At 35.7% G+C, this 24,393-nt stretch overlaps 3 protein-coding genes across 3 annotated transcripts; all 3 read right to left on the bottom strand.

Annotated features, from left to right (window-relative positions):
• Window positions 23–1,314, bottom strand: LOC18605947. The gene is made up of 2 exons (XM_018116729.1): window positions 892–1,314; window positions 23–437 (listed from the first exon to the last, which is right to left on the bottom strand). The coding sequence occupies exons 1-2, from the start codon at window positions 1,003–1,005 to the stop codon at window positions 315–317; spliced, it is 237 nt and encodes a 78-aa protein (XP_017972218.1). The 5' UTR covers window positions 1,006–1,314; the 3' UTR covers window positions 23–314.
• Window positions 7,865–11,015, bottom strand: LOC18605944. The gene is made up of 6 exons (XM_007039274.2): window positions 10,428–11,015; window positions 10,013–10,175; window positions 9,668–9,844; window positions 9,499–9,582; window positions 8,918–8,999; window positions 7,865–8,642 (listed from the first exon to the last, which is right to left on the bottom strand). The coding sequence occupies exons 1-6, from the start codon at window positions 10,778–10,780 to the stop codon at window positions 8,200–8,202; spliced, it is 1,302 nt and encodes a 433-aa protein (XP_007039336.2). The 5' UTR covers window positions 10,781–11,015; the 3' UTR covers window positions 7,865–8,199.
• On the bottom strand, window positions 15,105–20,133 carry LOC18605943 (beta-1,6-galactosyltransferase GALT31A). Its single transcript, XM_007039271.2, has 11 exons — window positions 19,717–20,133; window positions 18,512–18,611; window positions 18,373–18,434; window positions 17,978–18,189; window positions 17,829–17,892; window positions 17,661–17,733; window positions 16,994–17,114; window positions 16,810–16,897; window positions 16,600–16,725; window positions 16,410–16,519; window positions 15,105–15,815 (listed from the first exon to the last, which is right to left on the bottom strand). Exons 1-11 carry the CDS (start codon window positions 19,818–19,820, stop codon window positions 15,667–15,669), a joined length of 1,209 nt encoding a protein of 402 aa, XP_007039333.2. The 5' UTR covers window positions 19,821–20,133; the 3' UTR covers window positions 15,105–15,666.

Below are 24,393 nucleotides of genomic sequence, written 5' to 3'. Positions count from 1 at the left end.
TTTCCTCTGAAACAACAAGATGAAAACTGAAATAAGTTAACCAAGGCAAAAAGTTAAAGCGCTCAGAAATTAGAGTTTTTCTAATTTCACCATCAAAATCAATCGACAGACATAACCAGCGTAGAAAAAATAACTGGGAATTATAAAACAAAACCAAAAAAGGAAGAGGCACTCTATAATCTCACATCATATAGCAATTAACAACCAATTTTTGGGTTAAAAATGAAGGGGGTATAGTTTAGCGCGACCTGTTAATGACCAAAAAAGATGAAGAAAACCACGACAAAAGGGCGGCCTTTTGTGTTTCTATTCCGCTATCTGTGAGCTGTGACCAACGTCTCTATGAACCTCAACCCATCAAATCGTGGCGCGAATTTCTCCTTTTCTGACGCCGTACAGTTCCTCGAGGTACCCTTCTTTACCGTCGAGTTATAGCGCTGATCAATCAATGTAGAATGTCAAGAACTAGAGATTGGAAAGGTTTCCTTTTGAATCCATAGATTTCAAAATCAAAATCCATGATTTAGGAAAAAGCAAAAAACTTAACGAATTAAAGGCACAATTAATCGTATTGACAGAAATTAAGAGTTAAAAATTATAAAAAGGAAGGGTAAAAAACGAATTAGTAACTTAAGCAGCGAATAAAATGGGGAAATTGAAAAGAAAAGGCAAATCTAGATCCTAAAGCAAGCCACTTAAATAATTATTTAAGCAGTCAAAATTTTGCATTGAAATATAGTGGAAAAATTAAAAAGAAAAAGCAGTGACTAGACATTGGAAACAGGAATCAGTTAAAAATTACGAAACGAAACATTCACTTAAAATTTGAAATGAGAGGTATCATATAAGCCTTAAAATTTTGAATGAAAAAATTTTCAAAAAGAAAAGTACCTGGTCGGAGGAGGTAGGAGAAAAAGAAACATCGAGTCCAGAGGAGGAAGAAGATGTGAGAGCCACCGTGGAAGCAGCGAGCACAGTCGCAACAAGAGGCCCAGATCCCTTCATTTTCCGAATCCTATCTATTTCTGCGATTGAAACTCAGATTGAGACTGTTTTCTTTCGAAGCTCGAACGACAAATGGGCGAAACCCGACGAACTTCGCCGGATCCCGACCACCAGCTTTCCTTTTCCTTTTCTCTTCCTTTCGGCAAACTTATTTTATCCTTCCCTCCTGGTTGGAGCTTTTATATTTTCTGAATTTGCCACAGCTTCCCGTTTCCTCAATTAACGGAATTTAATTTAACTCTTGGGTCCGGTTTTCAAATTAAAAAAATGTGTGTGTAGCTTCTCTACCACGTCGAGTCCACGATATCCTCAACTCTCCTTAACCAATAGAAAACGGCCGCGTGTCCTAAGGCTTGCCAGCTTGGCATGACGAAAGTGACGGCGGTGGACCCGAACGGTAGAATAATAAGGGACCGTGGCCCCCTACAGAACAGCGGTTTTTTTCAGAATCTCCTTTACTTGATCAATTTAATTATCTAGTAAATGGAAAGATGCGTTGATTGTGGAGAAAGGCGCTGTAATCTAGAGCGTAGAGAGGGGGCGGACAGGCTCGTGTTTTTGAAAAATGGGTGGGGTCGTGTTTGCTTAAGCTCGATGGCGTTCGACTCCGTCAGGCCATGGGCTTTGAAGTTTGAATCTTAGGAGAATAACGCTCTTTTTAAAAGTTTTGAAAGGCCAGCTATGACCAAGTCACCAGTCACTACGATCAGGCGGGAAATTTTCAATCAATCATTTATGATTTGCAAAAGCAAGTAGCTCGCCAATTCCCATTGTCACGGTCTTCTCGGCGTGCGTTGATTCTGCCTGGAATATGGACCGATGACATGTTACACGCATTGACATTTACATATATTCTTTGGCCATATGTCTTGTAGGAATTGGGATGGCACTTTCTTAATTAACTCCGCTGAGGCTTCAAGCGTAATATAATTATTTGGTTGGACTAATTTGGTTGCCTTATGTAAGGTGTAAATTTCTTATTTCGTACTTTGTTTTAGTTTCTTTTCATTATGAAACAACGGACAACAAACGCTTTTGATAATGAAGAATAGTCAATAGTTTACATTATTTTATCATCAACATGACAGATGCTTCGGCATTGTCACGCAAGTTTCAAGACAATGGTGGTTGCCCCAGCATACTTAGGGTATAGGTACCTTAAAAAAAGGCACCTTTTTGGTTTTGTAAGCTTGAGATCCATATTTATTAGGCTAAATATTTGAATTAGAATCTTTATTTTACAATTCTTTAAAAAACATGTAAATTTTGCAAAGTTAATTAATTAAATAATGAATATGCAACACTTTGTGGTCAATTAAAACATTGGGATACTGATTATTTCATTTGGGATTGTTCTAACGAGACCTTGAGCGCATATATATATAAATATATATATATAGAGAGAGAGAGAGAGAGAGAATAACACCACAGTTCCGAAATACAGTACTCTAATCCTTTTGGTAAGCAATCAACCCCCAAAAAAAAAATCTAAAAAAACGTAACGTATGGGTTTTAATTGGATTAAGATGAGATTGCATGACAAAGATAAAAATATCTCAAAGTTGTGCTGATTTTTTTTATTGGCACCGGTCGTGGTAGTGATGCGGTCAAAAAAAAGAACATGGCTGCGCTTTAAAGAAATTAAGATTGTGGGAGAATTTGACGGTGTGAAACCAACGAATATGGGCCTTGTCTTGCATTTCTCCTTTTGTTGATTGGATGTTGATGCCACACTCTTTTTATAATCAGGAAGTCATGCACCAGCTAACATAAACAAAAGTTGTGCACTCTATCTCTGAAAGAAACTTCAAACCTTTGGTTTTTACAAGGACAGATCATTCCCTCCATCTTAAAAATGCTTTTCTTTTTAGGATCTTAAAAACAAACATGTCTTTGTACGAGTTTTTGTGTAATTAATGCCACCTGCGTAGATGTAAAGTGCAGGGATTGTATGCTTTATCACATTTCCTTTTTTATGAAGGCAGGGGAGTGGTTTATGGTTTTGAAGAGGATGAGTGATTGGGCATTGGGGGGTAGGCTTGGGTGTTATGTAGGTGTATATCAACCAATATCCCTCTGTTTTTGCTCCTATTTTGCTCTTCTTGTTGATGGAGGAGAAAAATTATTTCCCTTCATGTTCATGAAAGCAGGATGATAATTTCAAAAAAAAAAAAAGGTTATTCCTTACCCATCTCCAATTGAAAAATACTGTAAATTATCACTGAAATAAGGATAATAACCAAAAATGAAACCTTTGTTTATCAAAATTTTAATGAAAATTTGAAAACGTTTTAGATTTTCTTTTTTTGAAATTAAGTAAGCCGGTAAGATTATGTTTATCATAAGGTGATCTCTTTAAATTTTAAAATGATTTATTTAGCATGATTAGATTATAGTGTTTGATAATAATTTAAAAATTTATGTGACAGTGATTTTAGATTATCAAAAACAATTGTTGTAATGGCACGTGTGCAAAAACTTTTCTCTTCAAAATTTTTTTCTATATAATGGAAAATCAATTAGCAAATAATGTGATGTAACTAACCCAGCTTATCCCTAACTTATTTGCAAAAACATAATGTAAAATGTCAGAAGGAGGAGAATCAAATATATGTAGACCTATAAGATATTCTTCATTATAAGTGACCATTCAATCAACACACTATAAAAAACTATTTTTAAACTAATTCAATTAATAAAGCAAACCTACATGACATTGGCCTTTATAAGAATTGACTGTTTTAGAGGATTATTATACTCATACTCATCAAAATTGGTACATATCTTATATGCTCTTATAAATCAACGGATTCTTATTTTATAAATTGTTTATTTAATTAAAAATTGAAATTTCTGTTTACTTGATGAATAATGTTATTATTCATAAAAAAAATTATTTTGCATATTTTCTATTAGGTGATTTTTTTTCCTATGTATTACCCAACACAAAGATTTAAGATCACTAATAATTTATAATGTTATACCAAATATGGGTTTTTAGGTCACCACGATGATATTAAAAATGATAGCAAACGCTACATGATATTAGTTATTATATTTGTTGGTTAGTTGCTTTTATTGTTATTTTATGTCTATATAGATAGGTACAATTAGATTATTACATCAAAAAAGAAAATACATAAATAGGATTAAGGCTTCACTTTCATATTGTCCTAATATATCTGTATTACACCTTAATTAAAATTTGAACCTTCTGGAGAGAAAGGAAAAAGGAGCTTCGACTTGAAATTTCTTGGTCTCATGTCTGGGTCAACTTTCTTCTTCAACGCGTTCACTTGATTAATATTATTTTCTTATCTTACAAGGTCAAAGGAAGAAGAGAGCTACGCTGCTATGCAAGTAGACCTTGGTCCCAATAAAAGGGTTTGTCAACAAGAGATATCATCAGGAAACTAACAGGAAAGTTCCGTTATATTACTAAAGAAAAACAGGAACATGTTGCCCTATTAAGTACCTTATAATTGACAACTTTGTTTACAGTATTATATAATAAAATTATAGTGCAAGATTAATGGTTTAAAAATATATATTATTGGAACTTGATCATAAATAATAATTTTAATATTAAATATATTAGGTTCATATAGTAGTTTTTTATTTATAAACTACTTATAATTAATTTCATACTTAATAAAATTCATTGATTGTTTTTATTATGATTTAAAATTAATTTATATTATTTAAATTTTCCATTGAATTTGAATAAACTAAAAATATATAAATTATTAAATTTTGATAAGTTTGGATTCAAAATTTTCAAATTTAACAAATACTTGACCCGTTGACCGCTATTGTTCCATATGCGTAAGTGACCCAAGTAAGCAATAAACAGTTATATATATATATAAAAGAGTTGAGCAGAAAAGGGGTAACTTCAAAGCATCGAGTAATGCGTTATCTTGGAGGTGTGAAATCGGAAATGAAAGTGATCCAATAAATCATAACTACTAACAGTTCAAAGCGTTCAAGCATCGGAAATATTATAAATCGCAACGTTAAGTCCCATTCGTGCTACGTCATTCACTTATCCAAAGTCCCTTACAGGACAAAATTTTTCCATCAAAGTTTGCAGTATGGCTCACTTTTTAAGGGGGCGATTTAAGATGGAGTGTGATGGCCCACCCCGGCCATCCCAAATACTGGGGTCCTATATCTATTGAAAATATTAAGGAATAGTGAGCGCACCGGTGCGGCAATTGTGGAAAGTGGAAAAAACACGTCTTGGTGCTTGGTAGCGGCCCCTGTGTCTGTATTCTGTGCAAAGCTGAAACATCTAATTCAATGCCAACTTGTAACCAGAAAAACTTTGGGTCTTCTGTTCATAAATACATTTCTTGTGAACAACTTCATTGAGCTTGTAGATGATAACAGCTCCTGACCTCTAACATGTTTACATGTGTGGATAATGGTACCATATGTTTCCAAACCCATCAAAAGAGTTTGAAACACCTCCTTATCCTCACTTCCAGGTCAAAAACATATGTTAAAGAGTATCCGATTTGATTGTCCAACTATTCATAAATTTGTTGCTATTAGTATTTATGAAGATTACCTTAAAAAATTACATAAGAGGAAAAGATAAGGTTGAGCCAATTGAGACTGTTTGAAAGCTATTTGAAATTGGAGGTGGTAGAACAAGGTTGCCAAGTGCCAGGTTCGGTTAACCTTTCCATTTCCTTGTAATATTAACGCAATCTGGATCCTGCCAAGTAGCAAGCAATCACGGAACGGGTCAACGACCCAACCCATGGAACTCCTAGATATTTAGTGCTTCTGCTGCAGTCCTCTCCATCCAGACCATCCATTCACAATGGCGGGGGCCTTCTAAAATAATAGTACTACTATTATATTAGCAATACGACTGGAGGGCGTCGAATTGTCCAGTCAAAATAGACAAAGTCGCGCACCGGCCTTCCCAAAGTAAAGCAGCCTTGACCGTTAATGGACGGCTCGGATTTGATTAGAAGAGCTTTTATCTTTTAAACAGACGGGACTTGGTTCGGTTAGGTTAGTTCCCTCCAAGTCCAAGGAGATTCCAGGTCCCACCAGGAGCCGACTTACACGCATTTGAAGATAGGAGCATCCAGGCTTTTTCGCATGTTACGCGAAATCCTAAAGTCCTAATCCGACAAAAAGAGAAGAAATAAAGAAAGAAACAACTTGGAAGCCAAGGCTAGCTTTCCTTTCCCTTCTACATATCAAAGACCTGATTCCCCTATATATATAGCCTCCTTCGAGCCTTGGTTTCTCATCAATCAAAACAGCATCTTCGCAAAACAAAACTCTTCCAGGTGGTCAGCAATCCAACTAAAAGAAGAACAAGCAACCAAGCAAGCAATCAACATGAACTCAATCTTCAGTTCCTTTGATGCTTTTTGTGCCGAGTTCTTGGGACAGGCGGTCAGGCCCTCCTTTGCCTCCACAACCAATAAAGATGGTAACAGCTTCCTTGGTAGCAGAGGGGTAACCAATAAGGTGACTGAAAACATGAAGAAAAAGCAAGAGGGAAACGTTGAGAAGAAGCAACAGGTCCGGGCTCCCCGGTTTGCACCAGAGTTGGACGGGCTGAACTGCTTTGAGACCCTTGTTTCCTACTAGTGGCTAATATCGTGATTCAGGGGTTTCTGTTGCATTCGGATTGAAGTAATACAATTTTGAGTTTGAAACAGAGGGGCTTTAATTTTTCAAGTAGAAACTAATTCATACTGTATATGTACAAATTTGGAACTTTAGTTAATTAATTGATATTCTTTATTTATATTCATGTTTTAAATCGGGTCTAGCATCATGGATCATGGATCAACTTCCAAGCAAATTTTTACTATTTTTCTTCAATTTGTGTTCATCTCTGGCCTCAGAGGAAGAAATTGACTTATTCCTTTGCGCTTTTGGGTCGAATAGTACTGAACCGATCTTTACCTGTCATACCACCCTTGAAAAAAAAGTAACAAAAAAAAAAGAAAATCAAATTATACCTTAATTCTGTTTTATAATGCACGTATTATCTTTCCCAATTCAACATGGAGAAAGACAATTAGCGACCCACCAGGAACAACGATCGAGGATCTCTCTATTTTTTGAGATTTCATCTGATCTCACTTGTGGAGGATGTGTCGTCGATAAGCTTGAAGCAGAAACTTCTTTATGTCTTGGGGGTCAAAAGCAATCAGAAAAAGAGGGGGTAAAATAGAACGTCTTGGAAATCAGTTTGATGATCAGCTACCAGAAAAGTAAGCAAAAATTGCATATCAGCGTTGCGTACGAGTATGAAGCCTCTGAGGGGTCCTACTATGATCACAACCTTGAAGAAATACACGGTTGGAACAAGTTTGCCAACAAAGTTGAGTTGAGGGCTACCAAGAAACCAGATTGAATTGACAAACATGATTTAGGATGCTATGCAACTTGCAGATGCTATCATACCAGGTCGCTTGATCAGTTTCCCAATGCTCACGTTTGGCATCAAGTCATCTGTCTTATCATGTTACTGATAATTTTTTCTTTTCCTTTTAAATGACCTATGACAATTCCTCCCTCTAAGTACAGGCAAGAGTCCTGCTAGGCTAGTCCCAGGGGTTCCTAGCGTTGCGTTTTAAGTTTCAGTAGTAGTATAAAATTATAAATAGCTTTGTCTTAATTTTCGAGGATTATTAGCTTTGTCTTAATAGTCATGAAACATAACAAATATCGGAGGGAAGAATGAAAGGTCTGCTAAGAATGGCTTGCCATCACCAACTTCCGTTGACAAATTCGCAGACTGCTTAAATAAGTGATCCACCTTGCATTCCATGCTTTCCAGAACATTCAAGGGAGAAAAAGTATTGAGATAGATGAGGGCTATAATCAAGGGAGGAAACATATTAAGATAGATAAGGGCTCTAATTAAGCGAGAAAAAGAATTTAGATAGATGAGCAACTGAACAAGAAAGGAAACTTGCTTTCTGTTTATTTTGCAGCATGAGATCCTTTGTTGACATGGCCATTTAAAAAAATCCAACTATCTGATCTTTTCTATTTCACCGGATATGAAGTTGCTTCATGGCCCCAACAGAAAAAACCTTATACAACCTTTCAATCCTTTAAAGCAGGACAGTGAGAAGGGCAACATCTGACTTCATTGCAGCGGCAATTTGCTTCGCTGGCATCCTTGAATGATGACAAATGCATTCTGAATTACAACCTCCTTCCAATTTTTGCAAATCTTCGGGCTACTCCAAATATAACAGCTTTGGTCAAGAGCCCTCGATCAAGACTACAAGCAAGGGCAATAGCCCCACCAATAACTAGAAGTTTGGGAATGTTCCTCCCCAATGGTTTCTCAGATTTATTATGTGTTTCAAGCTCTGATGAATCGCTACTGTTGCTTTCTAAGGATCTCAGGTAGTCTGCACTTACTTTGGCGTTTATCTGAGCCATGAAAGCACAATGTGATAGGGGCGCTCCAGATGCTCTCTCCTTCTGATATGCACGCAAGCCAGGGTCAATCTTCTTCACAGCTCCCCACATACCTTGCCTGACTCCAAGCTTTGCAATTTCCCATGGTATACCCATATCTTCATGATGAAAAAGTAACACCTCACATGCAGTCAGCTGGCCATCGCCTTTCCTCGATTCAACTGTTTTGACATATAACACATACAAATTATTGACTGGAATTTACATTGCAGTATGTGTTTGAAATTAATGAAACATAAATGGACCATGACAAATTGGCATTCCCAGGAAATCTATCTACAGGAAGAGTTAGATATTCTCCCTTTCTTTACTTTTGGTACAAAACCAAAACGAATTTTCTCTTTTCCTGGGAAAGAGCAAGTTTCAAAGTTCCTAACAGCACAGGAAAAAATGAAAAATAATTTAAACCTAAAACACATGATGTGAAGTCTAATACCTGCACGGATACACCAACTTGAATAGTACAAATCAACGCGCCTGGGTTTGTTTTTTCTTGGCACAGAGGCATATGGTACTCCCTGAAATGTGTAAAAAGATGCTAAGAAGTTAACTTCTGCACTTCAAAAACTATATAAAACAGAGTTGGCCAACATGATGCTGCCATGGCATAAACTGTTATAGTCAGCAGCCTATTGTTAGGCAATAAGACTCAGTTGAGTTGTACCATAAAATTCATAAAAGAATATGGATTCAGCCAAGCAATTAACAGATTAATACAACTCAAAGATTAGGCAATCATCTCGCATAATTTCTTTCCCTAGTGAGGTTAGAACTATTTTCCGTTTCTGTTGTGCAACATAAAATTCTTATAAACCTAAAAGGTATAGAGATATCCAAACTAATTATATGATTAAAATATCAGTTGCAACCATGTTATTTCTCACTATAAATGCAGAAAGAAAACAGAATAATATAGGAGGCTTATCTCCTAGCCCAGAAAGCCATAATAGAGATGGCTTGTTAACTTTTGGACTTTTAATCAGAGCTGAAAACCAGAGAATGGAACAGGATGATGACCTTAGTAACACAGTAATAGAACCGCCCAGACTCCCAAATCCGACGACCTATCACGTATTCTCTGTCGCTACAGAAGAAGGGAAACTGCAAAACAAAGTACACTTTAGAAAATAATGTAACACAAAAATGAAAACCACCAAAAGAAAATAGTAAAAAATGTTTTGCAAACCTTGCGAACCCAGTGGACCACCATGGTCCCTGTGGTGGGGCAATCCTCCATAGTTGCAGAACTAACAAGCATGTCATCCCACTTTGCTCGAAATTCATCATCCCAAAAGAAATCCCTCACCATCTCAGGAGTGGCATCATCAAAAACAGTCCGGCTACGATATTGTGGAGGGCCAGTCTTATGAACAATAAAAGCATAATTCAATCAATCAAATTTACTACAAAAAAGATGCAAATAAACAAATTTACATAGCGAACAGAACCAACAAGCATAGTCATTTGCAAATTTGTTTTTAGTTTACTAGTCCTAATATATTATATTAAATATTCAAGAGGAGAAATATACCTGAGGATCTCTTCGCCAAGCCTGGTAGCCCATAGTTGGTGTAGAGCGATCCATCATCTGAATCCAAGCAGGACCTCCATCTTTTTCTTCAACTAATTTACACAAATGCTCTAAATCCTCATCTGTCACAAAACCCGTTTTTTCCTTCCCAATCTGTGATGAACTGCCCAATTACACAAATATTAGCTGTTAGGAAAATCAAATACAATCCCAATTCCCATTCCACTTCCATCTCATATAACATTTACAACTGCAAATAACATAGTCCCCAAACTAACTTTTAAAAGCTATTAAGAGTAGGCAAATTTTCAGCTCATAACATCATTCCCTACAATCCCAATTGCTATCCAATCGATAATGCTATTTTTTGTTTAAAAAAAAAGGCAAATAGAAAGCAATTGATAAAGTTGCAAACCTGCAATTGGAATCAATGGTAGGTGGCAAAGAAAAAGAATCCTTTTGAGCCCCTTCATCTGTAATCCAAGGGATGCAACTAGGTAACTGAAACTTGATCAAATTCAAGCTTGAAATGGAACCAAAACCAGGAGAAGAAGACTCTGAAGCAGCAGGAGTTGAATCCTTGGAACCAGAACAATCCATCAACATTTCTCTGCCTAAACTTGCCCACTTTGGCTTCCAAGCCCATCCAACCAAAACCCCAACTATTACAGCAACCCATAAAGGAGCTATAAACATCATTAACTCGCTCAACACATCCCCAATTGTGGGTTTCCTCAAAATCTCCAAAAAAACTGAAACCACACCCATCTCAGAGAAAAAGAAAGAAAGAAACCCTCGATGGAAATCGAAAGAGTGAGCGTTAAGCGCAGGATTACTCGAGGGTTCGCTTGAAGATAGAGAGAGAAAAAAAGAAACCACTAAAACCAGACCAAACAAACCACAAAATTTAAGCTGAAAGGGGTTTATTTTTTTTCACAAAAAAGGACGGGAATAATAAGAGAAAAAGGAAATGATTGGAGTGAAGAGATAAAGATATGGGAATTGCCGAGGAGAAACAAGACAACAATTGATGAAGCGCTTACGGATAAGGAATTGGTTATAAGCGGTAGAGAGGCGTGTTCCGTGGATTACCATAGGCCCACATACGAACAGAGACTACTATTACCAAATATTTATTTTTCCATACAGATTTTTACGTTCTTACCAGTATTATTGTTCTCAATATAAAATAAGGTTGCTATTTACTTTTCTACTCTTACTTGTTCTGACCGAGGGGTTTCCAACATTTGGCCAAAGACAAAGAGCAGAGACTTGGCAAATGTTGGGCACTAAATGAGCAAATATGGATAAACGTTTGAATGGGTTCTTAGTTAAAAAATGCTTTGCTAGTTGGTTGGGTTGGGTTGGGTTGGGTTGGGTTGGATGGCTGCCTCGCGCTCTGTTGGTGAGGAGGCATATGCTTTCTTCCCTTTATTTATTGGCTTAAATACTGAGGCATCTCACATACCTTGTCTTGACATGGCAATCAGAGTTTGTGGTCGCCGCGTTTCCTCATTTTTCACATTGCCTGACCTTGCCCTTTTCTCTCTTTCGGGTCCCATACTCGTTTTACTTTTCTTTTTCAACGCTATTTTCTACTACGACTATGTTGTACTGGTTCTCCATAAACTTTCATCTTTTTATGTCTCTGTTTAGTGTTTTTGGCGCAGCTCATACATTAGTGCTGTCAAACATGTTTATGGGGCCTGAATCACATGCAAATTTTATATTTAGGCCAAATAAAAAGTAAAATTACTGACAAAAAAAATTCAAAATAAATCATTCAAAATTCATGTCAAAAGTTTCTACATGAAATATTTTATCGAAAGAAAATAATTAGCAATTGAATTATTTAACCATGTTTATAACAGTAATTACCTAATTTATATAGTTACAGCATAATGAAATCTGGATTTATTTTGAACAATCACATCATCAATCTATCCAAATGGTGAGTCAATTTTTTATCATTAATGGGGTTCTAGTCACTAGCTTATGGTTTTGATGAGAGCTTGCCCATCGTCCCTCTCTTGAAAACAGAGTGGGAGTCCATGCTTGAACAGATCTTTGAATAGCATGTACTGAAAATCACTAATCAAAATCTTTGTCAAAACTTAAATAGAAGGTTAATTTGAAACCAGAAAGCTAATGTAATAGTAATTTTGTTGAAGGGGAAGCTGTCACCGACAATGGGCAAGGGTTTGGTGTAGCCTTTTTTTCAATAAAATTTATGTTAACATTGTTCCACTTGAATTAAAAAAATCAAGCAATAAGTTTGACTTCAATCCTTGAAGTAATCAGCCAGGACGCTGGACGCGGATTAACGTTGCCAGTTTCTGACTGACATAGGAGTTTAATCTGAATGCAAACTGGATTGTTAGGACCAGGAACATAAAATATTAGGACCCCCCAAGCGTACGGTTAACTTTGGTCATTATGACTTGTTTTTGGTCAATTAATTGAGAGTGTTGAATCTACAACAAGGTTTCAACTTTCAACAAAATTGACTTGAAACTTTCTAATAAATTATTCTAATTACTTCACGATGCTTTTTTGCTTACATATTGTATATGTTTGAAGAGATTGAAATTTGTTTGTTAGCCCTTGAATACTTGGGCGTGAGAAATCCCAAGGAGGTTTTTTGTCCGTACAAGTGATTGAGATTTTAAATTTTAATAAGACTTCCTAACTTTCTAATGACAAGGCTGTATTCTTAAGCATAAAAAAATCTCAAAAATAATGATTTTAAATTCTCCAAAAACAATACCATTAGGCATAGCTACCCCAATGTACCTAAGAGATTAGGATCCCATAGAAAAACCGACCACCATGAGACTATGAGCCATTTAAGCATTATTGTCAATTCACCAATTGCATTATTTTTATCATGTGCCTTTGCCCTGTGATGTCAAGGCATCGGTTTGGCGTGGAAACTGTACTCTCGTTCTCTGACTTTAACGAGTTTCTACAGGAGTGCTAGAGGCCTAATAGCCACGAGATAGATCTCCGAGTGCAAGGCTAATCAAACTCCAAAACCGACCATGCTTTCCACATGCAAATTGTACTTCCCATGGAAATGGAAATTGGGTTTGGGTCCCGGAACAAAAATCAAAATGGTCTCGACTCGCTTTTCTGATCACATTTTTTTGTGAAACATCGCGTTTTAAAATAATGGAATCAAGTTTGGTATGAACAGCCGCACAGCCTCAATTTAGAGGCTTGAGTTGACCCTCCAATTATAATTACACCAAAGGTTTTTAGGCTTTGAGGAAGTGGAATTTTAGGACGGGAAATAGACTGATTGAGCATGCCCTACATGGCGGTGAATAGGGCGGCCAGAAGTCGAACGTGAAAACAGTGCTGTAATTGAAACAAGATGGTCCGTGGCTTTTTTGTAAGTGTGGTCATGTACATCATTGTCATGGAAAGAAGGATAATCGTCTCTGGGTTGATTTCAATATAACTATCAAATCTCTTTGAGATTTGTAGGGTTTTTCCGTGCGGTTTTTGGCTGCAAACACTGAACCACAAAATCACACTTTCATTTTCCAGGACTAGAACACGATCTACTCGTTTAATTGGCTTTTTTCCAACTTCTGGTTGACTACCGAAATCAAAATAGAGCACATGGAAAAGCAGATACAACACAAAACTGTGATGTCTAAAGTTGCAGTACTTTTCAAGATCATCCTAGTATAACTGTTAGGAATACAAGGATTCCTTTTGGCTGGTTCTTAACTACAATATGCTTGATTATCAAAGGCTTAGGAATACAAGGAATTTTTATGGACAGTTCTTCACTACAATATGCTTCATTATCGAAGGCTTAGGAATACAAAGAATCCTTACGAATGGTTCTTAATTATAATATATTTTTTTTAATTAAAAAAAATAAAATTTAAATCTTTACTCTTCAGAGATTATATACCCCATAATGAATGTATTTGACCATCAAAACCTCTCATAATATATGCTCATTTGATCTTGCATTTTTTTTCAATTTATTTACTTCTCAAAAATAGAAATCAAGTCCAATAGGATTTTGAACCACTTTTAAAATAAAAAGTAGTTTTAAAAAAAAAACAAATTTAAAAAAAAAACTTAAGAAAGGCTTTAGAGAGGAGTTTTTTCTTTTCTTCTTTTAAAAACATGTCAACTTTTCAAAAAATACTTATCTCTCTTAATCGATTTCCTCTTCTCTCCCTTCCTTTGCAAATCATCGTTCTTCAACATAAATCGCAATTTTCTTTTTCTTTACCTCTCTCTATTAAAATTATTAAAAAAATAGAAAACTCAATAACAGAATAGCAAAATTTGAGATTTTTTTGTTTCTACAAAGATTAAGAGAAAAGAAAACTCAATATTCAAAACTACATTTAGTTACAATTTAAAAGTTTTCTCTCTTCGTTTCTGTATAATTTTTTTATTTTAATATATAAAATTATATATAAATTTGAAGCAAACTTGTTCTGCTTTGATTTATTAATTAATTAAATATAACGTTAATACTCTTTATGATAATTTTAACCAAAATTAGAACTTATATAATTTATTTTGTCAAATAGCTTATCAAATAGTTTTAGTTTAATTGGAAATACTACTATTTTTCTTAATAGCTTTATAATAACTTTTAAGTTAAAAAAATTAAACTAAACAAGCTCTAAGCCTTTTTCTCAATTGATGCCACTTTTCATAATGTTATATCCCATGTGTGTAGAACCCGTCCCTTTAAAATTTTTAAATTTAATAATTTTTTATTTTTTTAATTTTATAGTTTTACTCTATTTTTAACAAAATTTATACTTTCACCTCTATAAATATTGTATTTTTTTTTTGCTTCCTTAAACATAAAATTCTGATTCCACCACTTTATATATATATAGTTTTATTCCTTTAAATGGGATATCATGGGACAAAATGGATATTTATCCAAATAATTTTGGAGATAGATTGTACTTTAAGCCTTGGGTTCCTTCTTGAGCAATTGGTGATTAATCAGCATCAGGCAGTCTTCCTCAGGACTCACAGTTTGAGAGATGGGGCGATCTTATCAAGATGTTAGCATCCTACCGTAGAGTTGTAAGGTAATAAGTAAAGACAATCTAAGGCATATGCTTGATTAATTAATTAACATTTTCAACACAAAAAAAACTAAAAAAAGAAACATTCCGACCGTTGCGTTTTGCCTATTGCCACTGAAGAATTCCGACAACGTATCTGCCGTCTTCTAGCTTCTCTTTGATTGATCAACAATCCCCCGTGGTTTGGTCATGTCAACATCCTTTAGGCCTACATCAAAACTAGCGCCTTCCGGGCCCTAGAAAGCAACTCCTTCACCAACCACGCCGAAACGGGTCCGCCACTCAAAGATGGTGACCAAAACATTGTTGCGAACCCTTAAATGGTCTGTGATCTAACCTTCTAATGCTTCAAATACATTGTACAACAATGCCAACCTGCTCTTGTCAATTTCAGTTAAAGAGAGTGACACTTCAAAACTAAAAGATTTTCATTTTTTTTCAATTAATTTAATCCTGTACCAACTGCCCCGAGGCATTGAATAGGCAAAAATCGGGGCAGGCGCTGGCCTTGTTTGATGCACAGCATGGATCAAACATACACAAATATATTACAACCAGGTTAGTGGTATGCTTTCAAAAACTGGTATGCCAGATGGCTTCATCACCCTCCCCACAACGCTGATGCACCTCCTCCATTCTCTCTACAGACTTGCAAATGCCACTGCAGCTCCAATCAAATGATGCAGCACAGGGATTCCCTGCTTGAGCTTTCCACTCACAATCTACCAAAGATATTTAAACATTGTCAAGGAAAGACTATTTTTATGCACTCTTGATGGCAAGAGAGAATCGAGAATACAGAGTAAACACAGTGCATTAGTTTAAGGAATTAATTTTAGCTATTTGACTATGAAGATTCAACCTTTTTTAGTTTCCATTGGAAATAATATAGTTACCGTAGCATTTAGTCATTCCTCTTCTCTTTAACCTTCCCTTTTTTTAAAAAAAAAAATTCTTTAATTGCTAGTTATCTTGAATATCTTGTTTGAGAGCAAAATATGACTTGGAAGAAAATGCCCAAAGGTCTCAAAATCATGGCTAACAATTTCTACTGCTCCCAGAATTGATCAGCCAGTATGGTTCTAAGAACCTAGCTATAAAAACTTAAGCATCAGCTACATAAACAACTTTTTAGGAAGTAGAAAGAAGAGATCACCTATGTAAAGTTGCTAGATAATTTCACCAATGAACAATGAGGTTAGTTTAAAAGGCTAACCAATTGCTTTCAGTTCAACACAGCATTTATAAAAAACCAAAACTATCAAATCATGAAAATAGCAAGCTGCATGGGGAAAGCATAATGGCAACCATCTTACCAGGGGGAGTACCGCAGCAGAGACTTCTATCATCTATATGCTCTACATCAAGACCAATAAACCAGGAACCCAAAGAGACATCTTCATTTGCATATCTATGAAGTATATGCCTAGACAGAAAACAAACATATAATCAATGTATCATTAAGAAAAATAACATGAATAAATGATATTGCCGAAAAAGGCTAACCGGTTGACTGAGATATAGGTGGCCAAGTCTTTGGAGATTGCATATATTTGTCCGGTTGCATGCCTAAAATACTTGTTTCCCTCCTCACCAAATTTCCAATATTCTGGCTCGTGGTACTTAACCCCTCTGCACACAGGAGCAAGAGGTAACTATGGTGGGAAAAAAAATGCAGCAATGATGATTGCAATATACACAAAATTCAATCCTTACTTCTGTGCCAGAACAGGTCCAGACTTCATGCAACCAATATAAACGCGTGGTTTTGATCTATGGCGGGCCAGTGTAGAACCCACCATGCCTGTAGAATATTCCAAATCAATTTAGTAACCCTGATACAAATCTGTTTATTAAGAAGAAACGAAGGTGTTGAGAAACTTAATGCAACAGCACTAACCCAGATTTACATGTACATCATCATCGACTTTAATATAGAAGTCAGCATCCCACTTAGAAACAGCTGTGGAAAAGTATATTTGGGTTTTTGATGACAATTCATGGTAACCTTCTATGTGATTCTGCCAAAAATGAAAAAGCAATTCCATGTAAGCTTCACAGAAACTATAAATAACCTTTTTTTTTTTAATTCATGATTTAAAATCCACCAAATTTCTTGAGAATAAAGTCCCAGTTTCAAAACCAACAAGTCCTGCTTCGATGTTTAACAATAATGTAACTATCAACCTACCTTCATTGAAGTGCTCATCAAGATAATATTTGAAACTACTAAAAATATTTATAAGCAAAGGACAAGAAAAAGCAGGTAGCAGTTTTTAAACTGGGTCCAGGCAAGAGGTTAGAGTAGAGAAGTGGTACAGGTAACTACTTAAGTCAACTAAGTCTTAACCCCAAAGTACATGAGAACTAGATTAATCTTTCTCCTCTACTTAACCAGGTTTAAAACCATACTCTAGTTATACAAATACATCTTTTTTAAACAAAAAGGTTTATAGATATTTGGCTCTTCCCATTGTAAGACAATGCATCCATCATAATGCTTTTTACACCATAATTAGAGAATATAATTAATCAACTTGATACAAGGCAAGTAAACAGGAGCATACCAGGCGCAAGAAATCCTTGTGCTGCTTTTCTTCAGCATCAATAGCACGATCCAAAACACCACCTGGGGTTGCACTGAGAACCACAGACACATGTTGCATCCAAACTATCATTCTAAGCAAGATAACTAGCATGTGAAAGTTAAGCTTCAAAATTGGAATTGAGGTTACCTGTGTCCTATAACAAATCGCATTATAATTCCCTTCTCTTTCTCCAACCTCATTAACTCCTTCCCTAAGAACCATAACCTCAAGGTATAAATAATTGACTAGATTCCAGAAAATGCTTGATAGGATGTCCAAAGAATATTGAATCAAACCTTGAGGCATCCAAGTTTCCCTGATTGAGTCCCTTCGTTTTCTACTGCTGAATGCAGTAATAACTCCCATAACAAAGAAAACTTTCTGGCGTTCCTTCACATTCTCAATTCCTGATTTTGTGACCATCGGAGATCCTTCATCACTATCTGCTTTGGCAGCTCTAGCTGCAGCTAGCTGCATCTCCAATGAGGAGATTGTTTTGTCTAATGTCCTGAAATGATTAAATGTATCATGCGAACCGTCTTAAGTTCTAAGCACATTTTAGACACCCAAGATTTACTTTGGGCATTCAATTCAAAGATAAAAAACAAAACAAACATAAGAACTGATTTATAAAGTGAAAACACAATCCATAACCTATAAAAGAATTCTTCAACCATACATATAAACTTACATAATTACATCATGCGTTTGTGAAACTTGAAAAAGAATATCACCTGCCTGAAAAGAAGCATCCTGTTATAATATAGACAACACCGTCAAGATTCTTTGCATGCAATATCACTTATGACAACTTTGTACTCTAAACTTACCTTATCACAATTAACTATGGGATGAAGTTCGTTTCTTTGATGTTTCTTTACAGAAGAAGCCTCCTCATCCATTTTGGCTGGATCAGATATAGCCAAAAATCTGTAAGAAAAGCCACTAGTCAATGCATACTTACATAGTTGCACAGAAAACTAGCATTAACAAACAAACGCAACAACGTAATGAACATAGAAATGCAGACCAGCAATGATAGGGAACCTAGGACTGAATCCCACCTCCACTAGGGATTGAACTAAAGAGACAGATTCCTTTCTAGAAACCACAGCACGGATATAATGTAACTGATTTGTTCAAAGTTTGACACACAAAGAAAAGGTGAATTGAAAAAAGTGACCTTAGTAAATGATAATTTATAGATGCATTAACATCAGATGACAACTTGATGCTCATGTTTAATTGTGATATCCCGGCTTATCAGAGTTCAAGAACCAGTTTCTCCTACTATCCAAAAGCATTTTTCCTTGTCACGGATATCTCTTTCACTAGCTTCCACCAGCTGGCTAATATCTACATTTTATATCCTTTTAAAATCTGCCAAATACTAGTCTCAGTGTTTCGCTATTATTTTCCTACCCATCAGCAAATTCCTGGCTTTTGAACCAGAGTATAAAATCAACTTTTCAAAAACCCAGCTCTCAAATAAGAACTCCGCATACTGCAGATGTTATAAACCCAAATTCAATGGGATTGATCTTGCTATTTTCCAGAGACATATATTACTAAATCTGCTCCAGCCTCCATAAGCTACTGCAGAACAATGGAAGAGCAAAGCAAGTATTACTGAGACCTCCCATGAACCAGAGGTCTTACTGATTTATGCATCTTCCGATCAACCAAAGACAAGCCCATGAACAAGTTAAAAATTATACAAAATCATTCACATGATCCACCTAATACCAAAAACAGAACACTGGACACTGTATTCAACAGTTGGAACCACAAATCCAACAAACTAATATCCAAATCTACCTATCGGGAGGCATTTTTCTTCATGATTCTGCACCAAATTAGCAAGATCCTCCAAGATGTACATACAGGAACAAGATGGCAAGGAAATGACACAACAGTTATAGCTTCTAAATTTTAGAACCCATTTGAAAGGAACAGCAAATCTCAAAGTTTGTCACTTCAAAACAAGATCTTGATCATGCGCACTCCACTTAGAGAAGAGAGAGAGAAAAAAAACCTGTTGACAACAAGAACACCCAAGAAGAAGCTGGCAATGCAAAAGAGAGAAACCCATCTGGTAGAAACTCCATTGCCAGGCTTTTGAGGTCTACTCAAACCCATTGCAGAAAAATTCTAAAGAGCTTCAGCTTTAAGTAAGCTTCCTCTTTCTTTTTTTTTTTTTCTCCCAGAACTTTTAAGTGTCACAAAGAACAGCCCATCAAGAGAGAAAGAGAAAGCCTTCACAGCAACAGGCCACAACAACAACAAAACAATCCCTGGAAACTGAAACAGACAGGAATTCAATTCGATATGTGTTCAAGGTTGGCAACAATGGAGATGGGATTTTTCCTTTCTCAGCTCTCTCTCTCAACCCAATCAAAACCACCAGGGCGGAGAGTGGGCCGGCTTCTAAATTATGTTATGTCATGCTCCATTTCGTTGTTTTCTTACAAGAAAAAATAATATTTTGATAGAAGTGACGACAACTCTTTAACTTCCAACAATACCCCTCTTCCTTCCCTTATTGTCTTTCAAGTTTTCTATTTTCTTTGTCGTTTTGGCCAATTATTTAATTTAGCTACAAAATCTTCAGTATCAGACTTTTTTTTTTCCCCTTCAATGGAAATTTCTAGGATACTATCCCCATCCTAGGTGCGTGAACTTGTTTAAAGGATATAGTTATGTTAGGTGGGTAGTTTCCTTTCTTCCTCTTGCCTATCTTTTAATATTCTCAGGAAGAAAGTGTGGGGCAGATTTAAAACTTTCTGACATTGTGGTAATAACTAGCATTCAAGCTTGATAATGCAAGACCTTCTATACTGGCTCAGGCCCTCCCAACCAACAATTCCAGCCAAATGGAGCAATTTTGGTTGCTGTAATCAATTTTTATTGCCACAATGTGAAGCAATCTGGTGCAACAATTTGCAATGTTATTGATTGATATAATTAAGCAATGCTTCTTTTTGGGGTCCTTAGTCGGCCAGTCACTTTCTTTTCTAATCCCTTGAGCTAAACTAATTGGAAAAGGTCAGTTCAAATTTAGGGGCTCGATGTGCTTGTATCTATTTGCCTAGTAAAATTCTATTTTATTGATTCAATAACCCTTCAGAAGGAAGAAAGACTACTCAAATGCTTGGTTTTATTATCTCAACAAGCAATCTAAAAAAAAATTCCTTTTCAACTACCCTTAATAAAGAATTCATGTAAACTTTGGGTATTATTCCAAATCTAGGAAATCCAGCTACTAAATGCTGACCTACTATGAATACTTTAATAAATAATTGTAGATTTTGTTTTGAATGGTTAGTAATTCAAGTTAAATCACATATGCATGCTAGACCAATAGGAAGACAAAAAAAGAGATTATTACATGTATGGATGGCATATGCATATGTGTGCATATTGAACTAGTCCATATAAAATTATACTATATGGAATGCAAGAATAAGATGATAAATGTAAAATGCCTATAATTCTAGGCAATGATGGACCATCATTACCTAAGTCACATGTATGCTTGTCTTAATAGACTTCAAAGAATATATATATATATAAAATTAGAAAATTGGGTTTCTGAAATGATGAGTTTTACACATTTGTAATTACTAATAATGATTCTATAAATGCATGAATCTGTTAAGTTCTATATAATAATATTTCTTATAATTTTGTTTAGGGTGATATTCCGCACTTGGATAAGACAATTTGTCCTTGGGAAAGTTAAGAGAAAAAAGAAAAAGAAATTTCCCAATACAAATGCTACAATAAAAGAAAAAAAAAGAAAAAAGGTTTGAAATTGAGGTGACCTAAATTGAAAAGCAGAAAGGAGGGCAGTTTGGTCCAAACTGAAAAGGTGAAACTTAGGTTGTCCTGTAGCATAACTTTATTGGAAAAATTCAAAATTTAAAACAGAAAGCCGGAAAGGCAGCTAAGCTATAGCTAAGCAGTAAGCGTGTCATGGTAAATACAGCAAAAAGTAGAGGACATTATGGTCTATCAATGACCGCGTGTCAACTCAAGAACAAACACAAAGGCGGTGAGCATCTCCCGCACGGGGAAAACAGCGAAAGCGGGGTGTCCTAATTTGAGACAACACGACGTGATCAAATCAAGTGCTCTAATTGGTTCAAGATTCCTGCTAAAACATTTATGAGATTTGTATGTGAAAATTACTGTAAAAATTGGAAAACAAAAAATGGGCCTCAATAATTCGAACGTGGGATCTTAAATCTTTTAATAGTTATATTTTTATTTATATATTTGTGTTATTATTACAAGTTCGCTTGTCACGGACTCTAATTTTAGGTAAAGAGTAAAACTCTGTAGCACTTTTTTTGGCCCCCTCCTTTATTTTACTGACTGTTTTCAAGTATGTATTTGCTTTTTGGTCTTTTAGGTGAGCATGGATAGAAGTTTATCCTTGGTGATGATGGAAAGGTTTGAGAGCGCTAAGCATATGATTGGATGATTGGTTAGGTTGTCAAAATTGTTTGTGATGTAAAACCAGTCGATGGCAGTGAAGAACTGTATATGCAAAATAAAGCTACAAAGGGAATTTACACAACTATTTATCTTAATCACTGATAAACTTTGGCTGATTCTAAACTTTTCGAAAAGAAAAAAAGAATTTCTTTTTTATTACTACTACTAGTTTATAACAGAATCAGTATGAGAGTGAATGTGTGCTTAGAGACTATAGTTAGTTTATCCTCTAGTGATTAGATTTCACTCCCATTGCCCAAACTAACCAAGGGGACACAATGGGCAGTGACAGTGCTTTTGTTTTTCTGCGTGAGGATAGAAAATTTCTGATTTCCCAGTCAATGGGTGCAGAAGATTGAAGAATCATGAACTCCAGGACAACCCTTTAAAAGACTGCAGCTATGGTGCAACAATGTAATGACAGATAAATGGGCCCATGAACTGGACGTGGCAACTAGCAGGCCTGATTTAGGACGGTGCTTCCGAGGTCTGTCATTGTAAGACACTAGGCCCGTTAAGTAGGCCTCCCAACAATGAGGTGAGACCGTCCATGTCCATAAGAGAGAAGGGAAAAGAAGTTAAGAACCAAAGACCTAGGTTCCTGACCCCCCTGGGTCATGCTCATCTCAAACTTGCACATTACAAGGATATTTTTCAAGCATTATTTATGAACTTGTTCTACCTGAAATTCATACCGGTCCAGGATCCAGAATCTGTAGCTGTCAGCCGATCGCTATTTTCATGTGGTTATTCGACATATGTGGGCTTCAAGGTGGAACTCGCCACGAGCTTCGAACCAGATTCAGGAGCGGGGCTCAGCAGCTTGGGTTATCATGAAACAATTATTATTGGACCTTTTGCAACCCACTTAAACCGAGGTTCAGGTTGCTTGACCCCACCAATAGTGAAGTTGTCTGTGAAACGGGTAAATGGCTCATAGCTCAGATGACCCTCAGCATTCAAGTATCAATGCCGAGAGCAAAATCCATACAAATTTCATTCTCATGGTTCCTCATCTTCAGTCTTCAATTGAATTTCTGGAAGACAATCTACTACGAGCTGGCTAGCAACCTAACCAAATTGTAACCGATGCATTTGCAAATTAGTAACTGCACTAACCTGTTGTTTTTTCACTCCACCGCTTTTCGGACCAAGGCATGGGCATGAACTTGGTGGTGCTTGTTCAAAAATTGTACTACTACCTAGCTATAATCAAACTTAATATCGATATAAATGTTCTCCTTTATGCATCGCGGGATAAATGGACTTTGATTTAACAAAACTTTGTTCGTATTAAATTATTGATTGCTTTGTTGTCAGCAACTTGTGATTTTGTACGCAAAAGCTGATGTCACATGCCATTTTATTATGTGGTTCAAGTTCAATAGCCTAATGCATCGAACCTCTGTGGGGAATTTCCTGGAATGTGATCCCTTCAAAAGTAAACGGTTGTGGATTGAAGCCTACCCATTTATTAATTTCATTCCAAGCGCTGACATGTACATGATGCTTAAAGAAAACTGGTGTAACAATATAGTCCCCCTGTGGACACGATCTGAACTGAATAAATCGTTTGTAGCTCTAGAAAGGCGAGGACCATTTCTTCATGATGTGGAGGGTTACCCAGCTTCAATAATTTTCTAATTAATATCTATAGACTTCTGACTTTTCGGACATGGCCGGGGTGAGAAAGATGGTTTCAGTTCTCACTTTAGCCTCGTTTGCTGATTCTAGAAGAGCTAATAACTTCCATTTAATTACCTGATTGGAAAATTTTACATCAGCACATGTTTGATCTTTCATAGATGCCATGACTTGTTTGTCAGAAGACCCAAATTTGTAGAGAATCGCGCCATCATTTTCGGCTCAATAATGTCATAGATTTAAAATTAAATATTTAAATAATTTTTTTATTGAAATTAAGAAATTGAGATTTTTTTTATTGAAGTTAAAGAATAAAAAATAAATAAAAAAGAAAATTAATAAGTGAATATTATAAATTAAAAAAATGATTATATATATATATATATAAATAACGCTTACATCAATAAATACATATTATTTTTAGTTGATTGAAAATAAAAAAAATAATTAAGAATTAATAGTATTGTGAAAATTGAGAAGTAATAAAAATTAAAATTGTTAGTTACATAGTCATAAAAGTGAGAGACTTAGTTATTTATTAATTATTTTATTTTTGATATATTTTTAA

The sequence above is a fragment of the Theobroma cacao genome, chromosome 3 (assembly GCF_000208745.1).
Source record: "Theobroma cacao cultivar B97-61/B2 chromosome 3, Criollo_cocoa_genome_V2, whole genome shotgun sequence".
In the NCBI taxonomy this organism is placed as follows: Eukaryota; Viridiplantae; Streptophyta; class Magnoliopsida; order Malvales; family Malvaceae; genus Theobroma; species Theobroma cacao.
This window is presented reverse-complemented; position numbering and strand designations above follow the sequence as displayed.

Bases quoted from the DNA above. Each gene is read 5' to 3' on its own strand.
- LOC18605944 (XM_007039274.2), bottom strand. From the start codon at position 10,780: ATGGGTGTGGTTTCAGTTTTTTTGGAGATTTTGAGGAAACCCACAATT. The intron at 9,583-9,667 runs GTTTGCAAAACA...TTTGTTTTGCAG, and splicing joins TGGTCCACTGGGTTCGCAAG to TTTCCCTTCTTCTGTAGCGA. The intron at 8,643-8,917 runs GTATTAGACTTC...ATGTCAAAACAG, and splicing joins AAGTTGGTGTATCCGTGCAG to TTGAATCGAGGAAAGGCGAT.
- LOC18605943 (XM_007039271.2), bottom strand. From the start codon at position 19,820: ATGGGTTTGAGTAGACCTCAAAAGCCTGGCAATGGAGTTTCTACCAGA. The intron at 18,435-18,511 runs GTAAGTTTAGAG...ATATTATAACAG, and splicing joins CCATAGTTAATTGTGATAAG to GATGCTTCTTTTCAGGCAGG. The intron at 17,893-17,977 runs GTTTGATTCAAT...TATGGTTCTTAG, and splicing joins GGAAACTTGGATGCCTCAAG to GGAAGGAGTTAATGAGGTTG.
- LOC18605947 (XM_018116729.1), bottom strand. From the start codon at position 1,005: ATGAAGGGATCTGGGCCTCTTGTTGCGACTGTGCTCGCTGCTTCCACG. The intron at 438-891 runs GTACTTTTCTTT...TTGATTGATCAG, and splicing joins CTCCTACCTCCTCCGACCAG to CGCTATAACTCGACGGTAAA.